General features: G+C 43.4%; 1 protein-coding gene across 6 annotated transcripts in view; it reads right to left on the minus strand.

The window, feature by feature from the left end:
• The window catches only part of LOC137415455 (coagulation factor X), an 80,616-nt gene that overhangs the window by 32,098 nt on the left and 28,423 nt on the right, over positions 1-20,095 (minus strand). For all 6 annotated transcript variants that reach the window (XM_078767549.1, XM_068101037.2, XM_068101034.2 and 3 more), the window contains one exon: positions 14,288-14,419. In XM_078767549.1, coding sequence (XP_078623675.1) covers positions 14,288-14,419 — 132 coding nt within the window. The remainder of the gene's footprint in view (positions 1-14,287; positions 14,420-20,095) is intronic.

A 20,095-nucleotide genomic window follows, 5' to 3' on the forward strand; every position in this document is an offset into this window, starting at 1 on the left:
TCATTGTCTCAATTTGTTCATTGCTAATTCATTGTCTTCATTCATTCATTGCTAATTCATTGTCTTCATTCATTCATTACTAATTCATTGTCTTCATTCATTCATTGCTAATTCATTGTCTTCATTCATTCATTGCTAATTAATTGTCTACATTCATTCATTGCTAATTAATTGTCTACATTCATTCATTGCTAATTAATTGTCTACATTCATTCATTGCTAATTAATTGTCTTCATTCATTCATTGCTAATTAATTGTCTACATTCATTCATTGCTAATTCATTGTCTCAATTTGTTCATTGCTAATTAATTGTCTCAATTTGTTCATTGCTAATTCATTGTCTTCATTCATTCATTGCTAATTAATTGTCTACATTCATTCATTGCTAATTCATTGTCTTCATTCATTCATTGCGAATTAATTGTCTACATTCATTCATTGCTAATTAATTGTCTACATTCATTCATTGCTAATTAATTGTCTACATTCATTCATTGCTAATTAATTGTCTTCATTCATTCATTGCTAATTAATTGTCTACATTCATTCATTGCTAATTCATTGTCTCAATTTGTTCATTGCTAATTAATTGTCTCAATTTGGTCATTGCTAATTCATTGTCTCAATTTGTTCATTGCTCCTTCATTGTCTTCATTCATTCATTCCTAATTAATTGTCTACATTCATTCATTGCTAATTCATTGTCTCAATTTGTTCGTTTCTAATTAATTGTCTCAATTTGTTCATTGCTAATTATTTGTCCACATTCATTCATTGCTAATTAATTGTCTACATTTATTCATTGCTAATTAATTGTCTACATTCATTCATTGCTAATTCATTGTCTTCATTCATTCATTGCTAATTCATTGTCTACATTCATTCATTGCTAATTAATTGTCTACATTCATTCATTGCTAATTAATTGTCTTCATTCATTCATTGCTAATTCATTGTCTTCATTCATTCATTGCTAATTAATTGTCTACATTCATTAATTGCTAATTAATTGTCCAAATTCATTCATTGCTAAGTCATTGTCTCAATTTGTTCATTGCTAATTCATTGTCTTCATTCATTCATTGCTAATTAATTGTCTAAATTCATTAATTGCTAATTCATTGTCTCAATTTGTTCATTGCTAATTCATTGTCTTCATTCATTCATTGCTAATTCATTGTCTTCATTCATTCATTACTAATTCATTGTCTTCATTCATTCATTGCTAATTCGTTGTCTCAATTTGTTCATTGCTAATTAATTGTCTTCATTCATTAATTGCTGATTCATTGTCTCAATTTGTTTATTGCTCATTCATTGTCTTCATTCATTCATTGCTAATTAATTGTCGCAATTTGTTCATTGCTAATTAATTGTCTTCATTCATTAATTGCTGATTCATTGTCTCAATTTGTTTATTGCTCATTCATTGTCTTCATTCATTCATTGCTAATTAATTGTCTAAATTCATTCATTGATAATTAATTGTCTACATTTATTCATTGCTAATTCATTGTCTCAATTTGTTCATTGCTAATTCATTGTCTTCATTCATTCATTGCTAATTAATTGTCTACATTCATTCATTGCTAATTCATTGTCTCAATTTGTTCATTGCTAATTCACTGTCTCAATTTGTTCATTGCTAATTCATTGTCTCAATTTGTTCATTGCTAATTAATTGTCTACATTTATTCATTTCTAATTAATTCCCTCAATTTGTTCATTGCTAATTCATTGTCTTCATTCATTCATTGCTAATTAATTGTCTGCATTCATTCATTGCTAATTCATTGTCTTCATTCAGTCATTGCTAATTAATTGTCTACATTCATTCATTGCTAATTAATTGTCTACATTCATTCATTGCTAATTAATTGTCTACATTCATTCATTGCTAATTAATTGTCTTCATTCATTCATTGCTAATTAATTGTCTACATTCATTCATTGCTAATTCATTGTCTCAATTTGTTCATTGCTAATTAATTGTCTCAATTTGTTCATTGCTACTTCATTGTCTTCATTCATTCATTCCTAATTAATTGTCTACATTCATTCATTGCTAATTCATTGTCTCAATTTGTTCATTGCTAATTAATTGTCTACATTTATTCATTGCTAATTCATTGTCTCAATTTATTCATTTCTAATTAATTGTCTCAATTTGTTAATTGCTAATTCATTGTCTTCATTCATTCATTGCTAATTAATTGTCGACATTTATTCATTGCTAATTAATTGTCTACATGCATTCATTGCTAATGCATTGTCTTCATTCATTCATTGCTAATTAATTGTCTACATTCATTCATTGCTAATTAATTGTCGACATTCATTCATTGCTAATTAATTGTCTACATTCATTCATTGCTAATTCATTGTCTTCATTCATTCATTGCTAATTAATTGTCTACATTCATTAAATGCTAATTCATTGTCTCAATTTGTTCATTGCTAATTAATTGTCTACATTTATTCATTGCTAATTCATTGTCTCAATTTGTTCATTGCTAATTAATTGTCCACATTCATTCATTGCTAATTCATTGTCTCAATTTGTTCATTGCTAATTAATTGTCTACATTTATTCATTGCTAATTCATTGTCTCAATTTGTTCATTGCTAATTAATTGTCCACATTCATTCATTGCGAATTCATTGTCTCAATTTGTTCATTGCTAATTAATTGTCCACATTCATTCATTGCTAATTCATTGTCTCAATTTATTCATTGCTAATTAATTGTCCACATTCATTCATTGCTCATTCATTGTCTCAATTTGTTCATTGCTAATTAATTGTCCACATTCATTCATTGCTAATTCATTGTCTCAATTTGTTCATTGCTAATTAATTGTCCACATTCATTCATTGCTAATTCATTGTCTCAATTTGTTCATTGCTAATTAATTGTCCACATTCATTCATTGCTAATTCATTGTCTCAATTTGTTCATTGCTAATTAATTGTCTACATTTATTCATTGCTAATTCATTGTCTCAATTTGTTCATTGCTAATTCATTGTCTCAATTTGTTCATTGCTAATTCATTGTCTCAATTTATTCATTGCTAATTCATTGTCTTCATTCATTCATTGCTAATTAATTGTCCACATTCATTCATTGCCAATTCATTGTCTCAATTTGTTCATTGCTAATTAATTGTCCACATTCATTCATTGCTTAGTCATTGTCTCAATTTGTTCATTGCTAATTCATTGTCTTCATTCATTAATTGCTAATTCATTGTCTCAATTTGTTTATTGCTCATTCATTGTCTTCATTCATTCATTGCTAATTAATTGTTTAATTGCTAATTCATTGTCTCAATTTGTTCATTGCTAATTCATTGTCTTCATTCATTCATTGCTAATTCATTGTCTTCATTCATTCATTGCTAATTCATTGTCTTCATTCATTCATTGCTAATTCATTGTCTCAATTTGTTCATTGCTAATTAATTGTCTTCATTCATTAATTGCTGATTCATTGTCTCAATTTGTTTATTGCTCATTCATTGTCTTCATTCATTCATTGCTAATTAATTGTCTCAATTTGTTCATTGCTAATTAATTGTCTTCATTCATTAATTGCTGATTCATTGTCTCAATTTGTTTATTGCTCATTCATTGTCTTCATTCATTCATTGCTAATTAATTGTCTAAATTCATTCATTGATAATTAATTGTCTACATTTATTCATTGCTAATTCATTGTCTCAATTTGTTCATTGCTAATTCATTGTCTTCATTCATTCATTGCTAATTAATTGTCTACATTCATTCATTGCTAATTCATTGTCTCAATTTATTCATTGCTAATTCATTGTCTTCATTCATTCATTTCTAATTCATTGTCTACATTCATTCATTGCTAATTAATTGTCTACATTTATTCATTTCTAATTAATTGCCTCAATTTGTTCATTGCTAATTCATTGTCTTCATTCATTCATTGCTAATTAATTGTCTACATTCATTCATTGCTAATTCATTGTCTTCATTCAGTCATTGCTAATTAATTGTCTACATTCATTCATTGCTAATTAATTGTCTACATTCATTCATTGCTAATTAATTGTCTACATTCATTCATTGCTAATTCATTGTCTTCATTCATTCATTGCTAATTAATTGTCTACATTCATTCATTGCTAATTCATTGTCTCAATTTGTTCATTGCTAATTAATTGTCTCAATTTGTTCATTGCTAATTCATTGTCTCAATTTGTTCATTGCTACTTCATTGTCTTCATTCATTCATTCCTAATTAATTGTCTACATTCGTTCATTGCTAATTCATTGTCTCAATTTATTCATTTCTAATTAATTGTCTCAATTTGTTCATTGCTAATTCATTGTCTTCATTCATTCATTGCTAATTAATTGTCTACATTTATTCATTGCTAATTAATTGTCTACGTGCATTCATTGCTAATTCATTGTCTTCATTCATTCATTGCTAATTAATTGTCTACATTCATTCATTGCTAATTAATTGTCGACATTCATTCATTGCTAATTAATTGTCTAGATTCATTCATTGCTAATTCATTGTCTTCATTCATTCATTGCTAATTAATTGTCTACATTCATTAATTGCTCATTCATTGTCTCAATTTGTTCATTGCTAATTCATTGTCTCAATTTGTTCATTGCTAATTCATTGTCTTCATTCATTCATTGCTAATTAATTGTCCACATTCATTCATTGCTAATTCATTGTCTCAATTTGTTCATTGCTAATTAATTGTCTACATTTATTCATTGCTAATTCATTGTCTCAATTTGTTCATTGCTAATTAATTGTCCACATTCATTCATTGCTAATTCATTGTCTCAATTTGTTCATTGCTAATTAATTGTCTACATTTATTCATTGCTAATTCATTGTCTCAATTTGTTCATTGCTAATTAATTGTCCACATTCATTCATTGCTACTTCATTGTCTCAATTTGTTCATTGCTAATTAATTGTCCACATTCATTCATTGCTAATTCATTGTCTCCATTTGTTCATTGCTAATTAATTGTCCACATTCATTCATTGCTAATTCATTGTGTTACATATTTATGTGAATGTATGTGAATTACTATTCAGGTCTTTGCTTATCAATGTGTAGTCGATTAAAGGTTGTTGTGATTAAAGGGTCAGGAGCCCTTCAGAGAAAAAGGAGACCGGAAACGGAAGAAGAAAAGACATGAGGTCCTGGAGAAGCGACGATTCTTCTTCTTCCTCGCCGAGCTCGGACGCGAGCGGTATCGCTATTGAGCAACGTCACAGAATCGGCGTTTAAAAGCCCGTCTGGCGAGAGGAGTTACCAGGACGTGTAACTACCCTTTGACAGGTCAAGTCACCATGGGTTCGTGCACGAAACCAAGCGTCCGGCACAGTTCGCCGCACCGTCTACAAGGCCGCGTACGGGTCGCACCTTGGGCCTCGCGCGCTGGGCAAGCCGCGTGTTGCTTTGCCCACTTTGCTTTACCCGCTTGGCTTGGCCAGGAAGTGTGCGCTGCAGCCGTTGTTCCCAGTACGGGACGTGCCCGGTGGAAGCACGTCAGGAAGGGTCTGTTCAACCGCCCACGTGCGGGGATCGAACTACAGGAGTACGGAGACATTGAGAGAGACATTGACCATGGAGGGAGTCGGGAGTGGGGCTCACGTGAGGAATGTATAAGATGGCCATCTTAGAGTTATTGTAGATGAGTTTACATCTTTATAATATTGATTGCGGATTGTTGATGGTTGTTGATTGCTCGGGGAATATATCCTTGATTATTCCGGATCCTTGGTGTGGGGTTTCTTATTGATTGAAATTCATATTGATTGCGTTACGAAAGCGCATACATAATAAATCTTTCTGGCGGAGTTCCTCTCACGGTCCGGGGGTCACCGAGACCAGGTAGTCACCGGGAGGACCACGTAACAGAATTGGGGGCTCGTCCAAATTACGATTTGCGGATTCGCAATTGGGTCTACGTCCGGGATTTAAAATTGTATAACATAATAAAATAATAGTTTTTATTAATTAAAATTAATTAATTAATTATTAATTGGTAAATTTTTGAGAAATGGTGGTAAAGTCTTGGGTGAAGGTTAACAGGTGTTAACGATAGTCACCATGGCGTTTGTTGCACAGAACTTTGCGGTAACACCTTGTAAGGCACAGTTCCGAGCGTTACTAAAAGCGGACCTCTTGAAATTGGCCAAACATTTTAACTTGGAGGTCCGAACTAATTTGAGGAAGGCAGAGTTGCAGACCACGGTGATACAGTCTATGGTGGGATTAGGAACATGGGACGAGTTAGCCTGGCAGTGGCTACCCGAAGAACCAGAAGACGTTGAGCTCCGGGAAACTGGAGTTGCAATTACAGAGCCAGGAACGGATTAAAGAAGAAGAAAGGAAAGCAGAAAAGGAAAGAGCAGAAGAAGAAAGGAAAGCAGAAAAGGAAAGAGCAGAAGAAGAATGGAAAGCAGAAAAGGAAAGAGCAGAAGAAGAAAGGAAAGCAGAAGAGAGGAGAGAAGAGAAACAAGCAGAGGAAAGGAGAGTGGAACGAGAACTCCAGGAAAGGTTAGCAGAAGAAGAAAGGAGAGCAGAAGAGAGGAGAGAAGAGAAACAAGCAGAGGAAAGGAGAGTGGAACGAGAACTCCAGGAAAGGTTAGAAGGGAGAAAAGCAGAGGGGGGAGAGCTGCAAGGGACCTCGAAGCAGAGGAGAGAAAAGCGGAAAGGGAATTAAAGGAACGTGACATGGAGCTTCAGCAAGAAATTAAATTCAAGGAGCTGGAGTTAATGAGAGAACGGGGAGAGGTACCCCCCTTGCTGACGGGGTCGACACCTAGCCAGAACACCTGGGATGTGGGCAGACATGTGAGGCTGGTTCCACCCTTCAGTGAAAAGGAAGTCGCTAAATTTTTTCCACACTTTGAGAAAGTGGCTCGACAGTTAAACTGGCTGGAGGAGGCCTGGACCATACTAGTGCAAAGTGTGCTGGTGGGAAAAGCTCAAGAGATTTATTCGGCGCTACCGATGGACCAATGTGCAGATTATGAGGTATTGAAGAAGCATATCCTCAAAGCCTATGAGTTGGTTCCGGAAGCTTACCGGCAAAAATTCAGGAATGCCAGGAAGAGGGAGAGTGAGACCCATGTGGAGTTGCTAGAGTGAAAGAAAATATGTTTGATCGGTGGTGTGAGTCAAAAGGAGTCGGGAACGACTTCGAAGCATTGCGTGACCTGATGCTGGTGGAGGAATTTCAACAGTGTGTCCACGAGGACATCAAAGTGTACCTGCAGGAAAAGAAAGTACCGAAGTTGTGGGACGCAGCCACCATGGCAGATGATTATGCCTTAACACACCGGATAGGGGTCCATGAACCTAACTCCTCGCCTAGATCTCCGCAGGGGAGGTGGGGAACAGCAGGTGCGGAGAACGACAATACATGGCGGCGGCCTCGAGATGATTATGGGGACAACGCTGATACCCGAACTGTTCGAAATCAGGGGGCTACGGGCCCAAGACAAACTTCTTTTTCGGGGGGCCCGAGGCAGACCACGAGTTTTTCCTCCAGGCCGACTTGCGCCTTTTGTAAAAAACCTGGGCACTTGATGTCCAGTTGTTACCTCATGAAAAGGGAAAACCCAGAGCGGAGTCCGATTATTACCACTCCGAATGCGATGGCAAGCGTAAGAAATCGCCCACAGAAGAGTTACCAACCATTTATTTATGAGGGGTTGGTCTCACTCAAGGGAGACTTGACTAACCCAAGACCGGATAGGGTTTTGAGGGACACAGGAGCCCATCAATCCTTAATGCTTGAAGGCATTTTGCCATTGTCAAAGAGTACCGCAACTGGTGATAGTGTTCGGTTACAAGGGATCGGTGGCTGTGTTAGTGCCCCACTTCATGTCATCCATTTGGAATCCGATTTGGTGTCAGGACTGGTCACCGTCGGTTTACAAGCCACGCTTCCTGTAGAGGGAGTATCTGTGATTATCGGGAATGATTTGGCCGGGGGGCAAATTTATGGTAACCCGAGGGTTGGTCAAGAGCACAACAGGGAAAATAACAGCACACCAGCTCGGGATGGCGACAAAAGTTCCAAGTTATTTGTAGGGGGACTGAACTTCAACACAGAGGAAGAAGTTCTGACCTCTGTCTTCAACAGATATGGGCCGCTGGTGGAAGTGCGGGTGGTAAAAGACAGGGAAACGCAACGGTCAAGAGGGTTCGGCTTTGTCACGTTTGCAAGCACAAGAGACGCCAGGGAGGCAGAGAAGAATTGGAATGGTAAGGATTTGGAGGGTCGGACCATCACAGTAGGGAAGGCATTTCGTAGGCGTCGAGAGGTCTACAGAAGAGGACAACTTGGCAGTAGTTTTAGGGTTGGCAGTAGCCGATATTACTATGGAGGCTCCCAGAGTTACGGCACCTCCCGAAAGAATGAATGTCAGAGCACTGGCCGAGAAGGAGACCGCCAGTCAGGTAACGGATGGGACAAGGGGTCCCACCGTAACTGTTAGGAGTCTGGTGAAGTTGGAGCACTATATACGGGGGAGCCGCCGAGCCGGGGCTCCTACACGGACTAACCGTGAACGCCACGTTCTTAAAGGCGTCCATGTAATGAACTTTCCTCCCCGGACTAACCGTGAACTCCACATTCCTTAAGGCGTCCATGAAGGGAATACTCAGCTGGGCCTCCCGAAAGAGTGCTATCCAGAGGTTTAAATTTGGGGGCTTTGGTCACCACCTCTTAACCGTCATTCAAGAGAAACTAGAAGTGGTTGATGCTTGGTCCAGAGGGAATTAATCTAGGGGATTGTGTGAAATTTTGTTGCTTTATTTTTAAGTGATGACTGTGCCCGGGGGGTGAGTTATCGGGTTTGTTTATCCAAGTTGGCCGGCAACGAAAGTTTTCGCTGGGTTCAAACTTTCTTTCTTGAAGGGGGGGAGTGTTACATATTTATGTGAATGTATGTGAATTACTATTCAGGTCTTTGCTTATCAATGTGTAGTCGATTAAAGGTTGTTGTGATTAAAGGGTCAGGAGCCCTTCTGAGAAAAAGGAGACCGGAAACGGAAGAAGAAAAGACACGAGGTCCTGGAGAAGCGACGATTCTTCTTCTTCCTCGCCGAGCTCGGACGCGAGCGGTATCGCTATTGAGCAACGTCACAGAATCGGCGTTTAAAAGCCCGTCTGGCGAGAGGAGTTACCGGGACGTGTAACTACCCTTTGACACGTCAAGTCACCGTGGGTTCGTGCATGAAACCAAGCGTCCGGCACAGTTCGCCGCACCGTCTACAAGGCCGCGTACGGGTCGCACCTTGGGCCTCGCGCGCTGGGCAAGCCGCGTGTTGCTTTGCCCACTTTGCTTTACCCGCTTGGCTTGGCCAGGAAGTGTGCGCTGCAGCCGTTGTTCCCAGTACGGGACGTGCCCGGTGGAAGCACGTCAGGAAGGGTCCGTTCAACCGCCCACGTGCGGGGATCGAACTACAGGAGTACGGAGACATTGAGAGAGACATTGACCATGGAGGGAGTCGGGAGTGGGGCTCACGTGAGGAATGTATAAGATGGCCATCTTAGAGTTATTGTAGATGAGTTTACATCTTTATAATATTGATTGCGGATTGTTGATGGTTGTTGATTGCTCGGGGAATATATCCTTGATTATTCCGGATCCTTGGTGTGGGGTTTCTTATTGATTGAAATTCATATTGATTGCGTTACGAAAGTGCATACATAATAGATCTTTCTGGCGGAGTTCCTGTCATGGTCCGGGGGTCACCGAGACCAGGTAGTCACCGGGAGGACCACGTAACAATTGTCTCAATTTGTTCATTGCTAATTAATTGTCCACATTCATTCATTGCTAATTCATTGTCTCAATTTGTTCATTGCTAATTAATTGTCCACATTCATTCATTGCTAATTCATTGTCTCAATTTGTTCATTGCTAATTAATTGTCCACATTCATTCATTGCTAATTCATTGTCTCAATTTGTTCATTGCTAATTAATTGCCTACATTTATTCATTGCTAATTCATTGTCTCAATTTGTTCATTGCTAATTCATTGTCTCAATTTGTTCATTGCTAATTCATTGTCTCAATTTGTTCATTGCTAATTCATTGTCTTCATTCATTCATTGCTAATTAATTGTCCACAGTCATTCATTGCCAATTCATTGTCTCAATTTGTTCATTGCTAATTAATTGTCCACATTCATTCATTGCTAATTCATTGTCTCAATTTGTTCATTGCTAATTAATTGTCTACATTTATTCATTGCTAATTCATTGTCTCAATTTGTTCATTGCTAATTCATTGTCTCAATTTGTTCATTGCTAATTCATTGTCTTCATTCATTAATTGCTAATTAGTTGTCTTCATTCATTCATTGCCAATTCATTGTCTCAATTTGTTCATTGCTAATTCATTGTCTTCATTCATCAATTGCTAATTAATTGTCTTCATTCATTCATTGCTAATTAATTGTCTCAATTTGTTCATTGCTAATTCATTGTCTTCATTCATTAATTGCTAATTAATTGTCTTCATTCATTCATTGCTAATTCATTGTCTCAATTTGTTCATTGCTAATTCATTGTCTTCATTCATTAATTGCTAATTAATTGTCTTCATTCATTCATTGCTAATTAATTGTCTCAATTTGTTCATTGCTAATTCATGGTCTCAATTTGTTTATTGCTCATTCATTGTCTTCATTCATTCATTGCTAATTCATTGTCTTTATTCATTCATTGCTAATTAATTGTCTTCATTCATTCATTGCTAATTAATTGTCTAAATTCATTAATTGCTAATTCATTGTCTCAATTTGTTCATTGCTAATTCATTGTCTTCATTCATTCATTGCTAATTCATTGTCTTTATTCATTCATTGCTAATTCATTGTCTTCATTCATTCATTGCTGATTCATTGTCTCAATTTGTTTATTGCTCATTCATTGTCTTCATTCATTCATTGCTAATTAATTGTCTCAATTTGTTCATTGCTAATTAATTGTCTTCATTCATTAATTGCTGATTCATTGTCTCAATTTGTTTATTGCTCATTCATTGTCTTCATTCATTAATTGCTGATTCATTGTCTCAATTTGTTTATTGCTCATTCATTGTCTTCATTCATTCATTGCTAATTAATTGTCTAAATTCATTAATTGCTAATTCATTGTCTCAATTTGTTAATTGCTAATTAATTGTCTTCATTCATTAATTGCTGATTCATTGTCTCAATTTGTTTATTGCTCATTCATTGTCTTCATTCATTCATTGCTAATTAATTGTCTCAATTTGTTCATTGCTAATTAATTGTCTTCATTCATTAATTGCTGATTCATTGTCTCAATTTGTTTATTGCTCATTCATTGTCTTCATTCATTCATTGCTAATTAATTGTCTAAATTCATTAATTGCTAATTCATTGTCTGAATTTGTTCATTGCTAATTCATTGTCTTCATTCATTCATTGCTAATTAATTGTCTTCATTCATTCATTGCTAATTCATTGTCTCAATTTGTTCATTGCTAATTCATTGTCTCAATTTGTTCATTGCTAATTCACTGTCTCAATTTGTTCATTGCTAATTCATTTTCTCAATTTGTTCATTGCTAATTCATTGTCCGCATTCATTCATTGCTAATTAATTGTCTACATTCATTAATTGCTAATTCATTGTCTCAATTTGTTCATTGCGAATTCATTGTCTGCTTTCATTCATTGCTAATTGAATTGTCTTCATTGTTAATTCATTGTCTTCATTCATTCATTGCTAATTCATTGTCTCAATTTGTTCATTGCTAATTCATTGTCTCAATTTGTTCATTGCTAATTCATTGTCTTCATTCATTCATTGCTAATTGAATTGTATTCATTGTTAATTCATTGTCTTCATTCATTCATTGCTAATTCATTGTCTTCATCAATCAAAATGACGAGTTGTAACAGTTTATTCGACGGGGCAGCCCCGTGAGCGTGCCAAAGTCTGAAGCCTCGGCCTTGTGTCAGGTGTGCTTATATCTTCTTTAACTATGAGATATCCTACGGACGAAAATGAACACTCGTTTTACTCTGCATGCATTGCACATTCAGACCTGACCCAAAAATCGAATCGACTTGTCATTGTCGCCTAACCAACCTATCCATATAGTTTTGTTAGATGTCGAACACAACTTTTTGAAACATCATGCTATGTATCATTCTGGCCCTTTTAGTCAGGGCCCTTAGGGATATTTTGGGGCCGTTTGGTTCAAATTCTTCCAAAAGCACCAAATTTGGCCCAGATGTTGCCCATGCCATACTCTTTCGATTTTTGACGGGCGCCAAGACGGGCGCCCCCCCCCCCCGGGGGCCCCATATTGGCGAAATACTAAATGGCCGCCACCCGGATTAGAGGAAAATCAGTTAAATAACCAAAAGGGTTGGAATCATGTATGATACCACTTTTCAGGGGTTTTCGAGGTCGAGGAATCCAATTATGATGTTATTTTGATGATTCGAGGTCAAGGTCAACCCTCAAGGTCATCTTAAAGGTCATTTTTCAGTCAAACATGTCGGTTTTTTAGTTTTTGTCAAGATTTACGCGAGGTTCACCATTTTATGTTTCTGGGTTGGGTAATCGAACTCTGACCTTATTTTTGACAATTAGAGGAAATATTTACATGTCTATTTCCTAATTTTCAGGCATATGCAGTTCATCAGTCTAATTACAAAGGTACGGATTTTGATGTTTTATGAACTGTATGCCATATCCTTGTGTTTAATTTTTGTGCGATCATGATCCGGGTTCATGTATACATGATTGTATACATGTCATAAATATGACGTCATAGGTCATGTGACCTGGCGGCCATATTGGATTTTATGAAAACCTTAAAAATGGATCCCTGCCTTCATTTTTCGATCGATTCATTTTGAACTTTGACCACTTATAGTACGCCATGTGATTGGATGCATATCCTAATTATGACGTCATAGGTCAGGTGACATTGCGGGATGGACCGGAATGGTCCCCGGATCATACCGCCCTTGGCGCCCGTCAAAAATCGAAAGAGTATGGCATGGGCAACATCTGCGCCAAATTTGATGCTTTTGGAAGAATTTGAACCAAAATATCCCTAAGGGCCCTGACTATTTCACTCAATGGTGAAGAATCACTTTAAAATTTTAAAATTCTCGAATCCGGATCCGAATTTCAGCAAAATTTAAGTGCTTCGTTCTTGTCACACAAACAACCTGTCCACCAAGTTTTGGCCGAATCCGTTCATTACTTTTTGAGATATCTTTTTCTTTTCACAGACAGACAGACAATAAATATGTCGTGCATCACACGATACTTGCAAAATCCCTAAAATAAGTTGTTGACATTTGGTCTATGTTGACCTTTTGGCCTCAAAAATAATTGGTGGTTGAATTCATTGATCTGACATGTAAATCCACTTCAAAGTTGAAGTCAATCGGATTAAAATTGAAGATTTTAGAAATTTGACAATGTTGTTGACCTTTGGCCTTTGTTTACCCTCTGACCTTTGACCTCAAAATCAATAGGCCTCTTCCTTATGACCAACTACACCATTTGGTGAAGTTTTGCAAACATCGGTTTAAAATTGTGACCTGCAGCCGATTGACATACAAACAAACAGACAGACAAACAAACACATAATAACGCACAAGACCAATCAATATACTTGAAAAATCATCGATTTTCGCAAGTAATAAACAGACAAACAGGGGTGAAAACATAACCTCTATCCACCTTCGGTGGCGGAGGGTAACTAGATGCAGGAGGAGGCTATTCGGCCCATCACGCCTGCGTCACACCAACACCAGACCAAATACATTCACAATGGGGAAAGGGAGGGAGAAGTAGGAATGAGAACAATGTGCCACTGCTTAGGGATATCCAAAGGGTGATAAAATAAAAATGGAGAAATATACTTATTTTAATTAACAATGGAGATTAATTCAATAACAATGCTCCATTTCTTCTCTCCAACAGGTTTTAGACTTGTCTAGGTTACAACGATGACTTTTGTCTCGTAATTGTGGATACCCTCAATACAACACACACCTGTACAGTGAGGCTTCTTATATAAATCATCCACATGACAATAACTCCATCATTACAAATCCAAACATCTTCACTCCGTCCACTCATTACATCTAAAAATTGTTGATTAATATGTCACCCTCTTCCATATGGACAGAAAATTATGAACAACATTGTTTTTAATGAAAATACTAAACCATCATAACTTGTTACCAACAGGTTCACAGCTGAAGCCATCCATAGTAAGGATGAAGCCGGCAGCACAGGTGCACACTCGGCCATAAAGTCTGCTTTCTCTGCAGTAATGTTCACAGCCGCCATTTTTCAAAGAGCAGATCTGCTGTTCTGCAATGAGTGAAGAAAAGGGAAGGAAGGGGTGAATGTACATGATGGGGTTGGAGTAGAGATTGGGGAAACATTCCCACCATACCTAGGAATTCTAGTTTTTCCTTCCACTGAAATATTATTGACCATTTCCTGCTGAATCCATCTTGTTCACCACCACCTGTGTCCTCCCCTTGCTCTCATTCTTCCCTATGTCCTTTCTTCCCAAAGTCTCACCCTATATTATCCCACTACCCTGCTGTTTGCTCTGCTCCCTCCCCCATTTTTCAATGTTCTCTTCTTTGTTACATGCTAGGAGGCTTACACATAAAACATTCACATTGGGATACAAGCATGAAACTTGCCACTGATATTCCTAAATTGATACTCGTTAAATCCAGTCGATTAACCAACTCGAAAATTCAATATGGCGTCAATTTTGTTTCAAAATATCCGCCAAAATTGTTGAAATGTGTCATCAACTTTAGAATATTAAACTTAGGACGTACGAGTATCAATACAAAATCACAGACTTACTTATTTATCGATAAGAGGTCGTATAAGATTTTTCTTTCAGGTAAAAACTGATGGCACATTTTAGAAATTTTGGCGGCCATTTTGAAAGAAATGGCTGCCATGTAATATTTCGAGTTGGCTAATCGACTGCATTTAAAGAGTGTCTATACATAAGCATCACTGCCAAATTTCATGTTTGTATCTCAATGTTAACGAATCACCCTAATAATGGGTGTTCGCCACCTACCAATACATCCTGATCCGTTCTGTGTTATAGCCGTTCCACGAGCCTTGACATTGTATACAAAAAGGACTGTTTCGTCATCATTTTAATTATGTCTCTGTTTTCTACATAATATGTAAATAAATAAATAGCCAATCAAACCTGCACTGGAAAGCAAATCTGCGATAAACACATATCGTGAATATGAATTTGAAACAATTACAAGACTTTTCAAACAATCTGCAAAAAAATACTCAAAGAACACTGTCACAGCTATAGGCGTGTGCAAATGACACTGCAAGCAAGACTATACAGTATATATATATGAAGCACGGTGCTACGCGCGCTACTTGCTTACCAAGGAGGAAGCGGACAACGCGGTAAATTAAAAGAGTCTTTATTGAAAGAGCCCTACTTTAGCACTGGAGTGCTCGGGGCTGCGCGCCCCGTATATATCCCGAGGCCACGCCTACCCCTCGGGCGTGGCCGACGCCCACTTGGTGCGCGGGATGATGCCATCACGCCAGTGAGCCTTCGTGTCCGCCACACGCGCCCCCCCAGAATTCCCGCGCACTTGGAGGGCCAGTTTGCGGGGCAAACGGATGACCCGGCCGAAGCGCCCTCTGGCGACTGGCGGCGTCCGGGGTGCAGGGATGTCCGCTGGAATGCCTCCGGCTGCACCCGGGATGGGTGCAGGACCGGGGGGCGGCGTGCCGGCGGGGCTGGGCGGTGCCGGGATCCGCCCGCAGGGGGGCGGCCCCGACGCGGGGGCCGAGCCACCGGCGGTGGGTGGTCCACGTCGAGGTGGGCTGGCTTGAGGCGGTCCACGGAGACGCGGTCGGGAGTACCGCCGATGTCCAAGGTGAAATGTTTCACCCCGGTCTCCAGCACGCGGAAAGGCCCGTCGTACGGGGGCCGCAGTGGTGTCCGGTGGGCGTCGTGCCGGACGAAGACGTACTCCGCGGTGCGAAGCTCCGGGGCGACGTGTGTAGGTGGGTGCCCGTGGTGCACCGTCGGCACCGGGGCGAACCTCCGGGCGGTCTCCTGCAGCGCGGAGCACTCCTGCGCCGCGGACCATGGTGTGTGGGGTCGGGGAGGAACTGGCCCGGCACCCGCAGCGGTTGTCCGAAGACCAACTCTGCCGCGGATGCGCGCAGGTCGTCCTTGGGTGCCGTCCAGAGGCCCAGCAGGACCCAGGGGAGCCTATCGACCCAGCCGCCGTCGCGGAGGGTGTCCCGGAGCGCGGCCTTCAACGAGCGGTGGAACCGCTCGCACAGGCCGTTGGCCTGGGGGTGGTAGGCCGTGGTTCGGTGCAGCTGGACCCCGAGCCCCTGCGCGACCGCCGCCCAGAGCTCCGAGGTGAACTGGGGGCCGCGGTCGGACGAGATGTCCGAGGGGGCGCCGAACCGGGTGACCCAGGTGGCGATGAACGCCTGCGCGACGTTCGCCGTCGTCGCCGCCAAAGGCACGGCCTCCGGCCACTGGGTGGTGCGGTCCACCATTGTGAGGACATGGGTGAAACCCCGCGAGGGGGGCAAAGGTCCCACCAGGTCCACGTGAACGTGGTCGAACCTATGTTCCGGCACCGTAAATGGGGCCAATGGGGCCTGGGTGTGTCGGTGCACCTTCGCGCGCTGGCACGCGAGGAACGTCCTGGTCCAGCCGCGGACGGCCTTCCGGAGGCCATGCCAGACAAACTTGTCGGCGACCAACCTCTGGGAGGCCTTCGTGCCCGGGTGGGACAGGCCGTGGATGGCGTCAAAAACCTGGCGCTGCCAGCCCGCGGGCACGATGGGGTGAGGCCACCCGACGGAGACGTCGCACAAGAGGGCCATGCCCGCGCCGTCAAACGGCACCTCGGTGACGTGGAGGCCCGTAACGGCGGTCCGCAAGGCCTGGACGCCGGGGTCGGCGGCCTGGTCCGTCGCCATCCGGGCATAGTTGATGCCGAGGTGGACTGCATGGGCGACGGACCGGGAAAGGCAATCCGCCAGTGGGTTGTCCTTCCCTGCGACGTGCCGGATGTCCGTCGTATATTCGGACATGGCCGAGAGGTGACGCTGCTGCCAGGCCGACCACGGCTTGGTGACCTTGCCCATCGCGAAGACCAGTGGCTTGTGGTCGACGAAGGCCGTGAACGCACGGCCCTCGAGCAGATGGCGGAAGTGCCTGACCGCCAGGTGAAGCCCGAGCAACTCGCGGTCGAAGGTACTATAACGGCGTTCGGGCGGGCGAAGCTGCCGGCTGAAGAATGCCAGCGGTTGCCAGGCACCACGCACCCATTGCTCGTGCACCACGCCCACCGCGTAGTCCGAGGCGTCGGTGGTGAGGGCGATCGGTGCATCGGGCGCCGGGTGCGCGAGCATGGTGGCGTTAGCCAAGGCGAGCTTCGCGCCTGCCGTGTCCATCTGCTCGGTCCAGGTAATGTCACCTTTGCCCGGCTTCCCTCGGAGGGCCTCGTGCAGGGGGCGCAGGAGCTGGGCGATGCGGGGCAGGAACCGATGGTAAAAGTTTACCATGCCCAGGAACTCCTGGAGCCCCTTGATCGTGCGGGGGCGCGGAAACCCCTTCACCGCCTCCACCTTGGCCGGTAGGGGGACGGTGTAGCGGTCGGGGGTGGTGGCGTCGTTGAGGCGCCGGTAGTCCCCGCACGGTCGCCACCCCCCGCCGGGCTTTGGCACGATGTGGAGCGGCGACGCCCAAGCACTCTCGGAGCGCCGCACAATGCCGAGCCGCTCCAGCGTAGCGAACTCCACTTTAGCTACCGCGAGCTTCGTCGGCTCGAGGCGACGTGCCCGGGCATAGACCGGTGGCCCGGCGGTGGGGATGTGGTGTTCCACCCCGTGCTTGACGGCCCCCGCCGAGAAGGTGGGCCACGTGAGGGCCGGGAAGCCGGCGAGGAGGCAGGTGAATTCGTCCGCCGCCGGAAGCGTACAGATCAACCTGGCCGGAACCGAACCGCTCAGCAAGCCGCTCGGCGAGCCGCTCGATGAGCCGAACCGGGAGCTGCTCAACGAGCCGGGCAGTGCGCAAGCGAGCGAGCTGAACGTCTCGGCCTGGATGAGCCTTCTGTGCTTTACGTCCACCAACAGTCCATTTGCACACAGGAAGTCCGTGCCAAGCAATGCCATGGGCACGTCGGCAGTGACGAACGACCACCGGAAAACCTGCCCTCCGAACCGCAGAGAGAGGCAGCGTTTACCGTATGTGCGTATGGACGTACCGTTGGCAGCAAGCAGCGCGGGGCCCCGGCCCACGGTTTGCTTGTCGGACGTACCGGCGGGAACGACACTCACCTGCGCTCCCGTGTCGCACAGGTAACGGCACCCGGACAAGGTGTCCGTTATGAACAGTAGGCTGTTTGAACGGCCGGCGCTCAGTGCCACTACCGAGGGCCGGCCTGGGCGTTTCCCGACCTGCCGAATGAGCACGGCGGGCGACACTGCCGAGCCTCGTGGCCGAACTTGGTGTGAAACCGGCACCAGGCTTGCGGTTTTTTCCGCGGCGGCGGAGGTTGGCGTGGCGTGGCGGCCGCCACGAGGCGCCCCTCGGAGTAGGGGTGGTCACCCGCAGGAGGTTCAGCGGCCACGCGGTGCGTCGCGTAGTAGGGGTGGTCACCCGCAGGAGGTTCAGCGGCCACGCGGTGCGTCGCGTAGTAGGGGTGGTCACCCGCAGCAGTTTCGGGCTCGGAGTAGGAGTGCGCAGCCGCAGCCGCCGCAGCCCCGGGAGCCGCGGCGGCCGCACCAAAACTCACCCGCGTGTCTGAAGCCGCGAAGAACTTGTTGGCCTCGGCAGCGAGAGCTCGGGGTTCCGTTATCATGGAACCGGCCAACGCGAGGCGTCCTCGTGCTGGCAGCTGGCGTCGAAACAGCGCTCGGAATAGAAAATCCGGGGTGTCGTCGCCCAGCAGTGACAGCATATGGTCCATTCGGACCGACGGTCGCTTGTCGCCGAGCTCGGGGAGGTCCAGGAGGCGGTCGGCCCGTGCGTCCACCGTGAGGCCGAACGTGGCGAGGAGGAGACGCTTGATCGCCTCGTACCTGTGGTCGTCCGGCGGGTTCCTCAGGACAGACACGACCCGGGCGGCTGTGCCGGGCCCGAGGGCGGCGAAGACGTGGTAGTATCGCGTCGCGTCGCCCGTGATGCGCCGGAGCTGAAACTGGGCTTCGGCCTGCACGAACCAGAGCTTGGCTTGGGCCTCCCAGAACTCAGGGAGCTTGACCGCGTTGATTGCCATTGCTATAGCGTGTTCGGATGGTCAGCGACGGCTGATCCAATGTCGAGGTCACCAAATGAAGCGCGGTGCTACGCGCGCTACTTGCTTACCAAGGAGGAAGCGGACAACGCGGTAAATTAAAAGAGTCTTTTTTGAAAGAGCCCTACTGTAGCACTGGAGTGCTCGGGGCTGCGCACCCCGTATATATCCCGAGGCCACGCCTACCCCTCGGGCGTGGCCGACGCCCACTTGGTGCACGGGATGATGCCATCACGCCAGTGAGCCTTCGTGTCCGCCACACGATAGCTTCAGGACGTCGATCTTTAATTTGACAAGCTTTCGACCAACAAAGGTCTTCTTCTGAGTCGGCCCCAAGTTGTTAGTCGGCCCCAAAATCCGCGAAAGACTTCCGTTGAACTTGGTGCCGACTCAGAAGAAGACCTTTGTTGGTCGAAAGCTTGTCAAATTAAAGATCGACGTCCTGAAGCTATGTCCGCGTCTGATTTAATCTCCCGATTATATATATATATATTGAAGGAGTCCGGACTCCAGCAGAATACGGATAAAAGGATGGCAAGGCACAAACTCGTCCGAGAAGATGTTTATTCGTAAAACCAACTCGGGAACACTAAAAAAGCCCGTTTATCGGGCTGCCTTATAAAGCAAAACCAAAAACCGAAACCGAAACCGAAAGCCATGCCTCTCAAGCGAGGCGTGCTTCGGTGGTCACGTGATCCACAGG

The sequence above is a fragment of the Myxine glutinosa genome, chromosome 13 (assembly GCF_964187855.1).
Source record: "Myxine glutinosa chromosome 13, kmMyxGlut1.1, whole genome shotgun sequence".
In the NCBI taxonomy this organism is placed as follows: Eukaryota; Metazoa; Chordata; class Myxini; order Myxiniformes; family Myxinidae; genus Myxine; species Myxine glutinosa.